At 37.1% G+C, this 17,908-nt stretch overlaps 1 protein-coding gene across 1 annotated transcript; it reads right to left on the bottom strand.

Annotated features, from left to right (window-relative positions):
- Positions 1-2,254: 2,254 nt before the first annotated feature.
- On the bottom strand, positions 2,255-9,456 carry rbm39b (RNA binding motif protein 39b). The gene is made up of 15 exons (XM_023298724.3): positions 9,243-9,456; positions 8,601-8,658; positions 7,005-7,054; positions 6,700-6,891; positions 6,405-6,458; positions 6,005-6,122; positions 5,770-5,922; positions 5,308-5,445; positions 5,155-5,220; positions 4,872-5,076; positions 4,212-4,298; positions 4,031-4,124; positions 3,290-3,395; positions 3,049-3,127; positions 2,255-2,879 (listed from the first exon to the last, which is right to left on the bottom strand). Exons 2-15 carry the CDS (start codon positions 8,649-8,651, stop codon positions 2,779-2,781), a joined length of 1,494 nt encoding a protein of 497 aa, XP_023154492.1. The 5' UTR covers positions 8,652-8,658; positions 9,243-9,456; the 3' UTR covers positions 2,255-2,778.
- Positions 9,457-17,908: the final 8,452 nt, after the last annotated feature.

The raw sequence follows: 17,908 nt of genomic DNA, 5'->3' as shown, positions 1-17,908 counted from the left end.
CAGAGGTGATCCAGACTTCCCAGCATTCCTACATTACCACTGCATCATTCACCAGCAGGACATATGTATGTACAAAAGTGGCCGGATTTGATCATGTGATGACTCGTGTCATGAAGATCATAAATGGCTCCAAAGCCAAACAACCAGGACATTGAAGGTGCTGCTGGAGGAGCTGTTAGCTGAACATGGTGACCTGTTACTACACACAGAAACCCCGTGGATCAGCAGGAGACCCGTTTTGCAGCGTTTTTTGTCACTGTTGGCCGAAATCAAAGAGTAGATGCGATCCAAAGGGGAAGACACCTTGGTGCTTGAGGACACTGAGTGGATTCTTGCCCTGGCATTTTTAACGGACATCACTGGGAAACTGAACCATCTGAACTGTGAGCTACAAGGTAAAGGTAAGACATGATAAGCTCTGCAATGCCAGGCTTCCCACTAACACACATTTACAGACAAAGAAAGAGGTAACATGTTGTCATTCAAAACACCGTGCCATTACACAATATGTGAAAAATAATTTGTTGAAAACATGTAATGATTTGTTGGTATGATTTGTTGAAAATGTTGCAATGCTGGTGAAAAATGCTGGTGATTAGTACTAATGTGATAGGATTCATTTCAAAATGTGAGAGTTGATTTTTTTCCTTACATAACTGATAATTTTTACAAACATGGGACAGAGTTCATGAATTGTTCAAAAATGTTACAAAGGTAGTGGTTTGCACAAATGAAGCACGATTTGATGACAGTTAATGATTTCCTAAAGACGTTAGAAGTGATAATTTGCACAGAAATGTAGCTGGTGTGATTTTGAACAAAATGCTGCAAATATGCTGATTCATACAAAACTGCCAAGAAAGATATTTACCAAAGTTTCAGAGATGGGATACCTCTGACTTTTAAATATTGGAACATATTTCCATATACCTGTGTGTGTGTGTGTTTGTTTCCTACCGTCATTGTTGTGGAAATCGTTAATAATTATTGTAAGGAATAATTAACATAAATGTGATCAGTCTTTTTACATATTATTTTCATTATTATTATTGTTTAAAGATGATGGCGCAAGTTTGCTATTGAGGAAGTTTGTATCAAACAAGGTGCCCTTCGTACTACTCAGTACCCTTGAAGTAGCTCTCAGATTCAAAAAGGTTGGTGACCCCTGGTCTATTGAATACATCAAGCTCATCATCCCCAATAATTCTTCTATTTTTGGTCGTAACTGCTTTCGCTTTGCAGCAGCTAATGACTGCAACACCTTACAAAACACCCTCAAACTTGTAACTTTGACTCCACTCGCCTCCTTCAAGCTTAAACTCCAGCAGATTGTAGTTGACTGATGCTCCTGCTGATCACTTCGGACCTGACTTGCACACACAGTGGTTGAAAAACGTTTTCAGACACCCCATACATTTGCATGTATATTGCATTAAGAATCACTCTTAGGTCTTCAAGTGCAATTTCTTTTAGTACAATCACAGCCATAACACTAAACAAATCCTTAAAAATACATTAAAAACTTAAAATTGATTTTTTCCATAAAAATAAGAAATTTTGAGTATTGAGTCATTTTGGTAGAATTTAAACTTTTCTTGTAAATAAAATATATAATTTGTGTCTAATGCAGACTTTGTGCTTGAAAACAAAGATTTTTCCACAAATATCTCATATTTGAAATTGTGCAAAATTTTAAGGGTGTCAAAACTTTTTTCCCCCACTGTACATATATATTTACACACTTTTGTACACTTCATGCACTTCTTTTCTCTCATGCTTCTTGTTCACCTGTTTAATGTCATGTTTATATGTCTATTTGTGTCTGTAGCGTGTATTTGATCCTGCTGGTGCCTCTTGACCAGGTCATGTTTGCAAATGAGAACTGGTTCTCTAACATTTTTACCTGGTTAAAAAAAAAAATAATGTTGTTTTGTAACCAGGTGAATATTAAGAAACCACAAAGCACTCCTTTTACCGAAAGAGCTTCATGTCAGTGACCCCTTAAGGTATAATTCACTCAAATCACCCAAAGTGCAAATGTGACCTAATGGAGGGGGAAACGAGTCACAACAAATTCAATGGGGCAAATTCAATGATTTTCACTACTTTCAGATTTGCAAACTGATCCCACTAGAAAAGGATAGTAAATATCTGCGATGTGTGTCTGCATCTTCAATTGTCCAAACAGAGGCAACTTGAATTTAAATTCAGGGTGACAAAATGTTTAAAAAACTGGCAATACAGAAACATAGGGTCCAATGCTGTAATTAAGACTTTAATCACAGATTCATTTTAAATTAAACCTTGGATTGACAAACTACCCAAATGGTAACAAAAACCAAATCATTTGTCAAATTTTCCAAGTTTATTGGGAGCCTTCATACAAAAATGAAATTATGGCTGTATAAAGTTACAAAGGATTATTGTTGACATTGATATACTTTTGGCATTTAAGGCCTATTAACCCAACATATTTTGTAACTCTTTGCAATTTGTTTTAAATCTAAAACTGTTGATTTAAACAAGCAGATAAGACAGAAATATTTAAAAACATACAGACCAATAGATACCTGCAGATTACTCCTTGGTGGTAGTTTACAACACAAACCCACAAAATTTGAAAAGCAACTAAAAAAAACCCTAACTTTCGATGATGAATGCAAACTTGAGGCCACTTTTATTACACACAGCCAACTAATTTCAATGCGCCTTTTTCGATGACATTTTCATGAATGCAAACAAATGTATTTACACTGACTTTCATAAGCATGTCTCAGACTATCGACGTGCCGGCATTAGAAGCTGCTTTGCTGTTACTGAATCAGGGAAAAGGTTGTGGTAGGTTGGTAAAGGAACGTAGGCAGCTGTTATCATTTTTCCTGAAAGGGAAAAAAGGAAAAAGTAAGGTCAAAGCACGGTCAAATGTTTTTTTTACTCATTTTAAAAACAATGAGCGCAAAAAGGTAAATCCTCACATTTGATAAAGAGCTAAATTTCTGGCAAAATTTTCATTTCATCCACGAATCAGTGCAGCTCTACATAACATACCTGCAAACCAGCGTCCATGAAGTGCATTAACAGTGGCCATCGCTGCTGGTATTGAGGGACACTTCACATACACATTTCCCTGTCAGGAAGAGAGGACAGAAGAAATGTTTAAATCTTTACTGTTATATTTGAAAAATCCTGTTACGCAGGATCTAGTTATCTTCCAAATTCAGTGGGCACCTGTTTGTCTTTTTATGTATTCTGAGTAAACAGACTCGTGTATTTGGATGACTGAACTTACTTGAGCAGAGTTCTTATCAACATAGATGTGAACGATTCCTCCGTGTTTGTTGCACTCTTCAATCACGTCGTCTTGGATTTCAGAAGCCCAGCTTGGATCATTTTCTCTGTAAACACATTCAGCCATGTTAAAATTCCATTATTCCTTCAATAAACCGTTTTTTTAAAGTACAGGTTCACAATTTTAATTCCATATTGTCACAATTGCAGACATGCATGAATGTACGCTGGAAGGTTTCCTTGTTGCTGTAATTGCTGATTCCGTTCATACTGGCTTGCCTTCTTAAAACAATGTCATGAAAGCAGAGGACAAAGTCCAAAGTCCTCCACTGAACTCTGGGACACAATTTCTCAATAATCCAATTTCATTTTGTCCCCCATCAGTTACACTGAAAGCGATTTCTACACAGCCAGAGCAAAAACTGACATTTTTACTTCAGCCTAATCAAAACTGTAAACCAGAGTGTAAATAAAGGCCTCGTAACAATGAGTCAGTAACACTAATGTTACAAAATTTGTTTTAAAAACTGTCAACATGGCACTCAATTTTAATGTTACAATCACTTTAATCATAGTGCTGCTTGGCAGCTTCTTCAGTAAATGTACCGTGCTTGGCATCCTTTGAAAAATAGCAGCAGTTGTGTCTTTATAATGCATACGGTCTGGTTCCAGTACAGGGGCGAAAAGGGTTAAGACAGAATTGGAAAAAAATGTGAACCTATCCACATGATAATATCCTTACGCTTGTGGGTTGAACAGGTTGGACAGCTGGAGGCAGTGCGTGGCCAGAGGCTGCGATGGCAGGTTCAAAGCTTGGCTTGGAGCGGGAGCTGGAACTGGAGAAACAAACACAATAATGAATGGTCACTTGAATTTTCTAAAGAAAATCACACAGAATGTTTTTCCATTATCTTGGTTCCAACCTGCTGGAGCAGCAATGTTCCCAAAAGGTATGGACCCAGTCATCTGTAGAGCCTGTTGAGCAGCAGGAGGAATCTTCAGACCAGTTCCTGCAGAGGGACAAAAAAACCCTAATGATTGTGCTGCTCAGGATTAATACAAAACACTAAATATAACTGACAGAGAGTAACATTCAACAACACAGTGTGGAAGTTTTTTTCCTATTTGTGCCCCAGCAGTTTGAAAAATGGGAAAATGTTAAGAGTTGCCAGGTTTGCATACATTTCACCGTTAACAAAACTGTCTTCAATAGGCAAATGATTGACTCTCCCTTTTCTCTGCTCTCTGTGTTTGTGTTGGACTTCGAACTTTCTTGGTCTGTGTTGATGCAGAGATATGATATTGAGTGACAATTCTTTCTCAAAACAGCATTTTTAAAAATACGACACACCAGAGCACATGTTTAGACACTTTGATGCAGCAGTTAAATACATTTGGCACACCAGCAACAGTCATTTTTCTGGTTTCAGTCAAATATGTGTGCCAGCGATTTTTCTCAGAATACTTGGCAGGAGAGATGTTTGGAATAAGCCCTCCGTGACAAAATTACTGCTGCTTTTTTTAATGTTTCTTTTTCCAGGGAGCTTTTGTGTTGCCGTCGATACAGAAATATTTTAACACACCTTCTGCTAGTCGAGCCATAAGCTGTAGACGTCCTGTGGTGCCAAGGTCGATGCCGGTTCTCTCAAGCTCATCATTATCCAGGAACGAGCTGGCTGTCGATGAGTCTGAGCGCTCTGTAACATGCCCCACCTTCATTGGACGTCCAGCAAGCTCAAAGCCATTCAGTTGCTCCAGTGCCTTTTTTGCACATTCTGCGTCTGCAAACTTCAGAAAAACAAACTGTTAGGGAGTGAACCAAGTAGTAAACACAAACTGTCAAAGAAATGCGAAAGCTGCTTTTACCGATATGAAGCCATATCCTTTGGATCGTCCAGTTTCACTGTCCATCATGAGCTGGATTCCTTCAATCTTTGGAACCAAAACAAACCAGATGATTATAAGGAAATGCCTCTATACAAATATAAAATGGAATTATTTGTAAATTTTTGTCCTGACCTTCCCAAACGGCTCAAAGATCCCTCGAAGCATTTCTTCAGTGATGTTGAAGTGCAGTGACCCAACATACAGCCGCATCGGACCTGAACTGCCCTTCTGTAGGTTGTTGGCAGCAGCAGCCGCTCTGTTTTTCTCTGCCTATAATTGTTAAATGTGGATTATTAGCAAATATAATGAACATACATTGTTTCTCCCAAGCCACCATGAGAGAAGTTACATGCATAATGTTACTATTATTTTTACTCATCTGCACTTTTAAACTGCATTTTTGCCATTTTTACAGACATTTACAAACATTTCATCACAGATTAACACTCTGACTAGCAGTCTATTAAATGGTCGTTGTGTACAGTCTGCTGCTGAAGCATGGCTGCTGTCTATTAATATGTTCAGTCACACTGAGCAGAACTAATCCTCCTGCTCTATATTTAGATAAAGTTACAACCAAGTCCGGACACTGACCTGAGATGCCTGGACGATGATGGGCACTCCTAAAAGCCTCTGGCCGGTCAATCCAATTGCCAGTGGTACAGAAGAGGCCTCCACAAACTCTATGTAAGCAATGCCCTTTGATCTGCGAGAGTTTCTGTCCGAGATCATTCTCACATCTCTGACCTACAGAGAAACGGTCACAATTTTAGATATCGTTTCCACACAAAGATTAGCTTGATTATACATAACTTGATAATCAACTTACCTTTCCAACAGCTGAAAAGAAATCTTCCAGGTCTCGTGCTCTGATTCTTGCAGCAAGCTGCATACAGAAAACTGTACGAGCGTCTCTTTCCTCTGGTGTTAGATTGTCAATTGGTTGCCTTAGAAGAAGAAAAATAACATTACAAAAATGACTAGAGTGTTGCTGAAAACTCTGTATAAAAATGTTTAATAGGCAAATAAAATTCTATGATAAAATCATACAACTATTTGATCTTGTTTAAGAGCCCAAAAATATCCTCATAAAACTTCTAAAATAAACATTTACAATTAACAATGTCTAAAAACCTAGTAGGACATATTTGAATTTTGAGTTGCCAAGCACCAAAAAAAAAAAAAAGGGGGGGGGGGGGGGGGGGCGCGCGCGCGACTGTTTATCTCACCTGATGGGACTCTTTTCTTTTTTGAAGGGGCTTCGACTTTTGGAACGTTTCCGGCTAAAAGATAAGAGAGAAAAATTACATTTTCTATTTTAAATAAATCCAACACAAAAACTGTTGCACATGAGAAATAGGCTCCTGTATCGGACCGTTAATAGGGAGTATAAAAGCATTAGAAACACCTCACTGTGATGTAGTTCAGTACAACACCATCTTTAACTACATTATTTAATTTTATATGAACACTATGGCATTATACTGTTTTGACATCTCTACACCAGTTTTAAAAGCCACATACATGGGACTCCTGCGTGCTCTGTACCGTCCAGATCGATCCTTGCTTCGAGAGCGGCTGCGATGTCGTTCTCTGCTGCGGCTTCGTTTCCTTTCTCGGCTCTTGCTCCTCTTCTTACCCTTCTTTTTGTCTTTGCTTCTGCTTCTCCTCTTCCTAGAGCCAGGGCTCCGGCTTTTGCTTCGGCTCCTCCTTTTCCTGAAATGTGACACAACAAATGCTATCATTGTGCAAAGTACAGAAATTAAAAATTATTATTTTTCAGTAGTATACTAAGACATGGGTGAATTAGATAAAAATGCGAGACTTACTTCTTGCTCTGATCATCGTGTCCGTTTGCATGAGAAGATTTGTTCTCATCCTAAGCAAGGTTGATAGAAGAACATCATGAGGACGTAGATGAAACATTTCAAGTCGTCAAGGTAAAGGGGATGGGGTGGGACAAGAGAAAATGCAGAATATATTCAATTAATAATAATACAAACTTCCTACTGTCATGTCTGGACAGTGTCCTTCCACCACCCCAATAGCTTCCCATCCCCACTCCTGTTTTTTTTTTTCCTTTACAAAGCTGCTCAGTACTTAATGCAACACAGCAAAGATAAGGGAGAGTGTCCAACATATTAGCTCAGTTCAGGAAGCTTTGACAACAGTCAGGTCATCTCCACCATTCCCCTTCTAATAGGTCGTACCAATGCCACTATTTGTGCCTAATCATGTGACCACGTATGGCCCACAGCCACTAAAAGAGATCCTGTGTGGTTGGTGTCAGTCCAGTGATCTTCACCCATTTTCGTTCTTGGACTGTAAGAGCTCGATGCCACCTCTGTCACACATCTTGCCCTGAAGCAAACAGGGATTCACACTTCTTAGTAATATTGACGCCCAAGAAAATAAAAAAGATTAATTCATCCACGTGTTAAACTACCATAGTCTTTAGTTTGCATTATTAAATACTACTTATAACCTTTTGACTTAAGAAGGAATTATTAACTACTGAAAATGAATCATTTTATAATACAATGATGCTAGATAGAAATATCTATTTTACAGTCATTCTAGTAATATATCAATATCTGTGGTGTTGTGTAGCATGCAATAATCAAGATGCTGATTCACATTACAGTTGACTCAGGCAAAGAGGCAGTATTCATATTTACAAGTAAGAGAAGACTATTCACCTGCATTTCCACGCAAAACCATGACATGGCTAAAATGTTTGAACTATGAAGTTCTGTAATTGCCATCTCTGCGTTTTCATGAATTTCATTTACATTCTGATACATCCAAAATCACATACACATAATTTGAGACAGCTGTACTTCTGAGAGCACAACTTTCATGCGTGCCAAGTAAATTTGTTAAACCACCTAAAACTGACAAAAATGAATTCCTGTTGAAACAAAACCCTGTAGGACCCTTTAATAACATTGCAGAACAAACATAATCTGATAATAAAAAGCACTGCATATTCATGAACAGAAACAACATGCAGTTTGTAAATCTGAATACTGCCTCCTTTGCTGGACAGGTAAAGATGGGCTTATCAACCATTGGCATTCACCTTGATGCAACCGAATAGGGACTGGATGTTCTATGTTGAATCTCTTTTACTCCTAAAGTGAACCACAGTACATCAGTATATGCGCAATAACTACCTTCCTTTTTTTCACAGTTCACAGTGGAATCAAAGATGAATTCATGGGAGTAGAGGTGAGATATCATTAGGGAAGTCTATAAAGAGAGATAGATGTGGATTTATTTATAATTCTGTATTGCGTTTGAAATACTCAATCACACCACACAACATTCAAGTAAACTTTGTCACAGTAGCAAATATAAAGGACTAAATGAAGGAGTAAATTATAACAGTGATACAGGCCTCACTTCTACAACTTTCAACCCACCTTTCGATATGGAGCCTCCAGCATGGCCTCAACGTCAAAATCGTCAGCCATATTGTGCCTATTAAAAAATAACAACAATTAACCTCACATACACACACAAGAAATTGTAATATCGTAAGTAAACCATGGTTGTGGTGTGATGAATATAGGCTGGTTGTCAATGATACGACAGTGTGTGTTTACGTTCTTTAATTTCTCTCAATACAATAAATTTCACGTTGAATACCATATGTTCACTTAGCAAAGTAATTACACTGATCCTAAAGAGATTCAACAGAGCCCAAATAAGAACAAGACGTTACCATAAACATGAGGTTAAACACGCGTTAAACGTGACAAGAAGCTAATGCTAACTAGCCACCTCGGAAAGCTACATCTACGTCGTTTCACCGTTAGCGAATTTCATAGGCCCGCATTACAGAACTCATGTTGACTTGATTCAAAACATTGATATGAATAAGCAAATACATTACTGAGCTAAAGCTCAACTCAAAGCCGCACTTCTTCGATATGTTCACTCAAGTGCAGATAATGTTTTCGTTAGAAAAACAGGCGGTAAGTTCACAGCAGAGTGCCAATATGGCCAGCTAACAACGTTTCCGCGGCAGCGGGCTAGCATAAAATAGCAAACATTGCCGTTACCGTCTAAAATGGATGAAATGGTGTGCCAAAGTCAAAATATCGCGGAAAATATGCTGCAGAAGAGCTTCGTCTCGACGCTTCTTTGTTTGAAGATCACAGAACGCTAAGATGAAATCACTATTTTCGAAGTTATGTAACCTTTTTCCCCCCAACTATTGCAGCTATACGTAGCAGGTCGCGGCCTGTTATCAAAACGGTCTCCTTCCTCCTTCTTCTTCTTCTTCTTCTTCTTCTTCCTCTTCCTCTTCTTAGGGGTTTCACCGCAGCAGCGACACTCGCTGCTGAATTACTGCCACCGACAGGAGCCGAGCAGCACTTCACCGCCTCTCTGTGGATTCTCCTGAAGCTACACAGCGGTTTGTAAACACAGACCTCCCATCATGGCCGCCGATCAGAAAAAGTTTTTTTTTTTTTTTTTTTTTTTTTTTTTTTTTTTTAAATTCAGGCCAAATACAGGAGAAAAAGGTAAAATGTGCGATTTACATTGTGAGGTGATCATCTGTGCTTATTAATTGGACTTTCTCTAGCGTGAAGTCTTTCCAAACAAAAATCTCAGTTCATATATATTTGAATATAACATCTAGACAATTATTCCTATATATTTAGGGAGTTAACTAATAATTACACCCCAAAATATACAGGGAGTAAATATCTAAGGCTTTGTCGCTGTCAGAAAGCTATCCAGTTTCTGCTCATTATATCTGTAGCCTATGCAGAGTCCCAGAAAACCTCAGATCCTTGAAATCACCCAATAATTTTTGCCTGAAATTAACCGTTTCTTTTTATAGTCTTTTCATAGTTACATTTTAGCTTCATTTTTTTCAAAAACTTTCCTTGCTATGCCATAAGTAGTAAATATTCCTAGGTATTTGGTATGTTAGATATTAAACACCCTCTATTTTTTAAAGGCTATCAAACAATGTAAGGACTTTAGTGTTTAGTATTCCTAGATATTTAGGGAGTAAAAAAATTAAACACCACCTCATATTTAAAGAGTTCACTATCAAAATTTGCCAAAAGTGTAATATATCGAATCCGTGTACGGATCTGGTAATTGGATTTTCCGTTCTGAAACGGGTATTGAAAAACAAAAAACGAGTGGTTATTCGATTTTTGTTTTAAAATACAAAAATTAAAATTGAAATACAAGGCGTTTTTCCTTTTCATGATCAAAAAGGGATATACGATTTTTTAAAAAATGCTTTGATTTTCGTTTTATATTTAGAATAACAACAAAGTAAAATCAGTAAGAGACAGAAACGAAAAAAGGTCAGTTTTTTCATTTTCTGAGACCGGAAGTGGTCATCAGCAAGTGTGGAGCCAAACAGAGTACGGTGCATAGACTATACATAATTTTTTTTCGTGAGTTTTCATGGTCAAAATGAGAGATCAGGTGGCCGATCTTAAAATAAATCAATATTGATTTTTTTTTATAGAGCGTTAAAGTTTTGCGAAGCCAGGGGGCGGGACTACTTGATTGACAGTCCGGTCTGGAATGATTGACAGGTCCTATGGAGGAGGCAGCAGAGACTCTGCTCTCCTTTGGATTAATTCTGATATAATAACTAGTGATGGCTGATCGAGGCTTTGTTGAAGCTTCGACACTTCATTCAAAACATGGTTCATTACTCGAGGCCTCAATGACACACAGTGCTCGTCTAGTGGTCAATAAAATGAAGTGCAATCAAGACGTGGTCGGTTCATGGATTGTTTTGGATTTGATTCGCCATGCACACATTCCTGTTTGACTACACTAGATGATTGTATGGGTTGTAGTGGACACAAAAATAATATTACTAGTAATAATAATGACAATAACTATTGAAGAGCACGTTTCTTATTTCCCATGTTTGTCTGTATCCCTATATACTCTTTGCTTATATTCTGTGTTATGAAACATTTAAACGGTGCTGCTACATTCATGAGATGCTCTACAAATACAGACTGATGTCATTTTCACACGGGGCTGGTGCAAATAAAGATTTTATGGATTATTATGGATTTTGGCAAAGTATGTCTTGGGGTTTATTGGTAAAGAGGTCAGTAAAGAGGGTGTGCTTATGTAACTGGTTATGAGGTTTTATTGAGAAATAATTTATCAACAGTTTTGGGACCACTGTTCCCTCTAAGCTGCGCGCGATACTTTTTTTTTTTTTGCGCATTTATCATCTATTTTTTTTTTGTTGCCATTTTCGAGTTTTTTTTAACTTGAGTCTCGACTCGATCGTTTTTCTCAGGAGGTTGGACTTCAGCCTTTGTGCTGGAGGGTTGAACCCTCATTTCCAAGACTTTCAAAGCCTCCAGACCTCCCGAGTCCTCAGGACCTGAGCTTTCACACAGTCTGAGGGCTGAAATTTTCTAAGTCCCACAGTAGTTCTCTGTTAGGTTGAACTTCCAGACAGTCCAAGGACTGATATCGTCTAAGTTCCTGAGTACTTCTCTGTTAGTTTGAACCTTCACACAGTCTGAGGACTGAAATCTTAAAAGTTCTTGAGTAGTTCTCTGTTAGTTTGAACCTTCAGACAGTCTGTTAATGTTTCGATTAAATCTTTAAGGTTTTTCTTTTTAAATGTTTTACCACCTTTTAATGTTTAATTTTCTTTTTAAATCCTTCATTGTATTTTCAGTGTAATTCCTATTTGAACTTTTATTGTCTTTAAGATATAATTTTCTAATTAAACATTTAATTTTTTAATTAAATGTTTTGTCTTTTTTGGCCTTTTATTGGATAGGTGTAGTGAGAGACAGACAGGAAACGGGGGAGAAGAGTCGGGGGAAGACTTGCAGCAAAGGGCCACTAGCGGGACTCAAACCCGGGACGCTGCGTCAGGGACCAGCCCCTGTACATAGGTCACCCGCTTAACCCGTTGAGCTATATGGGCACCCATGTTTTGTCTTTTTAAGGGTTTAATAATCTGATTAAATGTTTTGCATTTTTAAAAATGTTTTACATTCTTCTTGTTTAATTGTATTTTTTAAACGTTTAATGATGTTGCAGAACTGGTTGACTATATATATATATATATATATATATATATATATATATATATAAAAATAAAAATTATCTATCTATCTATCTATCTATCTATCTATCTATCTATCTATCTATCTATCTATTCTCTACGAAATACGAAATCTGACATACTACTAACTCTCAAAGCAAAAACAACAGCAAAAAAAACAATCTATTCTGCGAAAAACAATTCAAATGAACAACACTAAGTAGGGATCTCCTATCCCGGAACACTCGATCCCGCTGAGTGATTCACATAACAAACCGAACCAATCAGGTGATTCGAAGCAGTTGAGTGCTTCAAACGTCACTGAAGTGATTCAAACGTCACGAGTCACGTGACCAAACCACGCCTCGGCACAGTGGCTCCATACGTTTGCTTCATGAGCTACAGCGCATGTGTTGAAGCCTCGGGTATCAGAGGACCATCACTAATAATAACTGTTGGTTTATTTATCGGTGGAGCAGCACAACATTTTCCACAGACAGTTTTCCTGCCCGTTGGCTTGTTTTAACCAGTTTTCTACCTTCGGCTGATTCTACCAGGAGACACTGAAAAGAATAGTTCGGTAAGTAAATGTTTATTTTCGTATCGGTGCCGCTTTTAATGCACTTTATATTCAGCTTTAGTGTCAGATATAATGTGTGCCATGCACTCCAGATGTTGGTGGAGTTTGTTTCAGTGTGTGTTGACCAGAGAAGAAAGTTAGCATAGTAAATATTAGCTTTAATGTTAGCGATGCTAACCGAGCTAGCTGCTCAGTCCTAGCCTGATTAAAGCTAACGTAGCATCGAGCTAATGTGTTGAGTTTCATGTAAACAGCTGAAGTGTGTTGTGTTCCTGTAATGTGGTTCATTAAGTTCGTAAAACTCTGGCTGGTTGACATTAATGTAACGTTCAGGAAACTTAAATGTGATTAAAACAATAATGTTAATGTTCTAGTTGTCAGTAATCAGCTTTAATTTGACACTAAAACAGACTGATAGTTTTAAATGACATCAGTTTTATTAATTTGTTGAAAATTGTCTCATTTGTTGTTGTGATGTTGCTGCTGATTCATTAAAACCAGATGATCCGTGTTGAAGATACGTTTAGTTCTAGTATCAGAAGTACAAGAAGGAAAATGGAAGTTTAGTTCTGCTACATCAAAGATTTCAGGATTAAAATAACTAAATGAGTCTTTATGCCTCAAACTTTATTTTTACAATAAAGAAATAATGAAATAATCACAGATAATAAAAATATAAATAGCAGAGAAAACCTGAGAGAATAATTTCCTGAAAAGTCTGTGAAGGAAAAGCAGCTTTTTATCCTGAAAGATCAGAATCAGCTCCAACATCTGCATCTGACAGCATCAAGTCAACCAGAAAGAAAAGAAAAAAGAAAGTGACTTCTTTCTGATCACATCTGTTCCGCTGCTCACAGTCTGCTGCTGCTCACATTCTTCACATTTATAGTCCACTTTTAAAAGTTTAGCAGACAGGTGCTCTGCTTTGGAGTGTGACAATGTCGTCGGTGATGTGGAGAGTGAAGTTTCCGTTTCACCCACAGCGTGCTTTAGGGCAGCCGGGTCGGACTTGATGTTTGAAATACTGACCGACAGCACAGATTTAACTGTCTGCAGTTCCGTTTTGATGGGTGTTAAACTTTCACTCAAAGCTGCCAGGAGCTGGGTCTTTAAAATAACCGCCATCTCGTTACAGAGTGAAAGTAGCAGTTCCTCCTTAAGGTCAGAGATTGCAGCATCTGAGGGCCTCTTCAAAAGAAGTCGTAGTTGATGAAGGCGTTCTGGAGCAGGACCAGAAAGACCACAACCAAGCAGCCTTGAGATCTTAGGCAGCGTCTCCCTCAGGTGGGTGTCAACGGTGTTCACAGTCAGGTCTGTGGTAATCCCGTCAAAAAACAAACAGAAAAAAATCTAGATTATAAATCAACATGTAACCAAAGCACTATGTGTATAACGCCATAGTATAGGATGTAGTTCAGAAAATGTCAAAGTATAGTATACTTTTCAAGAATAACATAGTATGGCCTGTAGTTCATAGTATAGCATGTCGGCAGAAAAACCCAACTGATTATTATGTGGTTCAAAAAGTGCAAAATGATAGGATGTTGCCTAAAATTGTCATGTATGATATGTGGTTCAAAAAATGTCATACTGCAGTATATTGTCAAAATAGTATGTTTTTCAAGAAAACATCAGAGTATGTCGTCTAAAAAATGCCATAGAAGAATATTTCATTGCACAAGTAAAAGTATAGTAATTTTTAAAACTGTTCAAATTCTTATATGTTGCTAAAAAACAAAAAAAAACTAAAACAAAGAAAAACGTCATAGTAACATGTCAATTTCAAAGGCCTATAGTATAGAGTGTCGCCCGAAAAAACGTCATAGTATAGCATGTTGCTCTAAAAACATCATAGTATGGCCTTTGGTCCAAAAAACATCATAGTATAGTATGTCGCTCTAAAAATGTCATAGTATAGCGTGTCGCCCTAAAAACGTCATAGTATAGCATGTCACCCAAAAAACGTCATAGTATAGCATGTCATCCAAAAAAAACATCATGGTATAGCATGTCGCTCTAAAAACATAGTATATCCTTTGGTCCAACAAACGTCATAGCATAGTATGTCGTCCAAAAAACATCATGGTATAGCATGTCGCTCTAAAAACATTATAGTATAGCATGTGGCTCTAAAAACGTCATAGTATACCATGTCACTCAAAAAACGTTATAGTATAGCCTTTGGTCCAACAAACATCATAGTTTAGCATGTCGCTCTAAAAACGTCATAGTATAGCGTGTCGTCCAAAAAGCATCATGGTGTAGCATGTCGCTCTAAAAACATAGAATATCCTTTGGTTCAAAAAATGTCAAAGCATAGTATGTCGTCCAAAAAACATCATGGTATAGCATGTTGCTCTAAAAACATGATGGTATAGCATGTCGCTCTAAAAACGTCATATCTTAGCATGTCACCCAAAAAACGTCATAGTATAGCATGTCACTCTAAAATTATCATAGTATAGGATGTCACTCTAAAAACATCATAGTATAGCCTTTGGTCTAAAAACGTCATAGTAGAGCATGTCACTCAAAAATTGTCATAGTATAGCTTTTGGTCCAACAAACATCATAGTTCAGCATGTCGTTCAACAAAATATCATAGTATAGCATGTCACACTAAAAACGTCATAGTATAGCCTTTGGTCTAAAAACGTCATAGTATAGCATGTCGCTCAAAAAACGTCATTGTATAGCATGTCGCTCCACAAATGTCATTGTATAGCATGTCGCTCTAAAAATGTCATTGTATAGCCTTTCGTCCAAAAAACGTCACAGCAGTGGATGTCGTCCAAAAACACATCAGAGTATACCATGTCGTCCAAAAAACATCATAGTATAGCATGTCGTCCAAAAAACATCATTGCATGTCATCCAAAAAACATCATAGTATAGCGTGTCGTCCAAAAAACATCACAGTATAGCATGTCTCTTTAAAATTGTCACAGTATAGCATGTCGTCCAAAAAACATCATAGTATAGCCTTTGGTCTGAAAACGACATAGTATAGCCTTTGGTCTAAAAACGTCATAGTGTAGCATGTCGCTCTAAAAATGTCATAGTATAGCATGTCGCGCAACAAACATCACTGTATAGCATGTCGTCCAAAAAACGTGAACGTATAGCATGTCGCTCAACAAACGTCATTGTATAGCGTGTGGTCCAAAAAACATCATAGTATAGCATGTCACTCTTGAAACGTCACAGTATAGCATGTCGCTCTAAAAACATCATAGCATAGCATGTCGCTCTAAATACGTCATACTATAGCATGTCAATCTAAAAACGTCATAGTACAGCATGTCGCCCAAAGAACATTGTAGTACAGCATGTCGCTCTAAAAACGTCATAGTATAGCATGCGGCTCAAAAAATGTCATAGTATAGCATGTCGCCCAAAAAATGTCATAGTTTAGCATGTGGCTCAAAAAACGTCATAGTATAGCATGTCGCACTAAAAACGCCATACTATAGCATGTCGCTCAAAAAAAATCATAGTATAGCATGTCGCTCAAAAAAAATCATAGTATAGCATGTCACTCTAAAAAATGTCCCACATAAGACACCTTCACAGCCTTTTCAAAGAAAACATTACCCTAGTGTTTTTCACAGCCTGCTTTACATTATTTCATCATATGGTACGTTTTTACAACATGTTGAAAAGTCGCTTTTTTTTTTTCGACATAGTATACTATTGCGTTTTTTTGCGCCAAAATTCATGATGATTTTTTTTTTCAAAGAAAACCTTTCTGGACTGTTTTTCATGGCCTTCTTTACATTATGTCATCATATGGCACGTTTTTACAACATGTTTGAAAAATCGCATTTTTTTTCGACATAGTATAGTAAGGTGTTTTTTTTGCACCAAAATTCATAATCTTTTTTTTTTCAAAGAAAACCTTTCTGGAGTGTTTTTCACAGCCTCCTTTACCTTATTTCATCATATGGCACGTTTTTACAACATGTTTGAAAAATCGCATTTTTTTTCGACATAGTATAGTAAGGCCTTTTTTTCGCCAAAATTCATGATCTTTTTTTTTTTCAAAGAAAACCTTTCTGGAGTGTTTTTCATGGCCTCCTTTACATTATTTCATCATATGGCACGATTTTACCACGTTTGAAAAATCGCATTTTTTTTCGACATAGTAGAGTAAGGCGTTTTTTTGCGCCAAAATTCATGATCATTTTTTTTTCAAAGAAAACCTTTCTGGACTGTTTTTCATGGCCTTCTTTACATTATGTCATCATATGGCACGTTTTTACAACGTTTGAAAAATCGCATTTTTTTTCGACATAGTATAGTAAGGCGTTTTTTTGCGCCAAAATTCATGATCCTTTATTTTTTTTCAAAGAAAACCTTTCTGGAGTGTTTTTCACAGACTCCTTTACCTTATTTCATCATATGGCACGTTTTTACAACATGTTTGAAAAATCGCATTTTTTTTCGACATAGTATAGTAAGGCGTTTTTTTGCGCCAAAATTCATGATCATTTTTTTTTCAAAGAAAACCTTTCTGGACTGTTTTTCATGGCCTTCTTTACATTATGTCATCATATGGCACGTTTTTACAACATGTTTGAAAAATCGCATTTTTTTTCGACATAGTATAGTAAGGCGTTTTTTTTTGCGCCAAAATTCATGATGATTTTTTCTTCAAAGAAAACCTTTCTGGAGTGTTTTTCACGGCCTCCTTTACATTATGTCATCATATGACACATTTTTACAACATGTTTGAAAAATCGCATTTTTTTTCGACATAGTATAGTAAGGCGTTTTTTTGCGCCAAAATTCATGATGATTTTTTTTTCAAAGAAAACCTTTCTGGACTGTTTTTCATGGCCTCCTTTACATTATGTCATCATATGGCATGTTTTTACAACGTTTGAAAAATCGCATTTTTTTTCGACATAGTATAGTAAGGTGTTTTTTTGCGCCAAAATTCATGATCCTTTTTTTTTTCAAAGAAAACCTTTCTGGAGTGTTTTTTATGGCCTCCTTTACCTTATTTCATCATATGGCACGTTTTTACAACATGTTTGAAAAATCGCATTTTTTTTCGACATAGTATAGTAAGGCGTTTTTTT

The sequence above is a fragment of the Amphiprion ocellaris genome, chromosome 8, assembly GCF_022539595.1.
Source record: "Amphiprion ocellaris isolate individual 3 ecotype Okinawa chromosome 8, ASM2253959v1, whole genome shotgun sequence".
NCBI classification, from domain to species: domain Eukaryota; kingdom Metazoa; phylum Chordata; class Actinopteri; family Pomacentridae; genus Amphiprion; species Amphiprion ocellaris.
The sequence above is the reverse complement of the archived record's forward strand: the minus strand, read 5'-3'. Positions and strand labels throughout refer to the sequence as shown.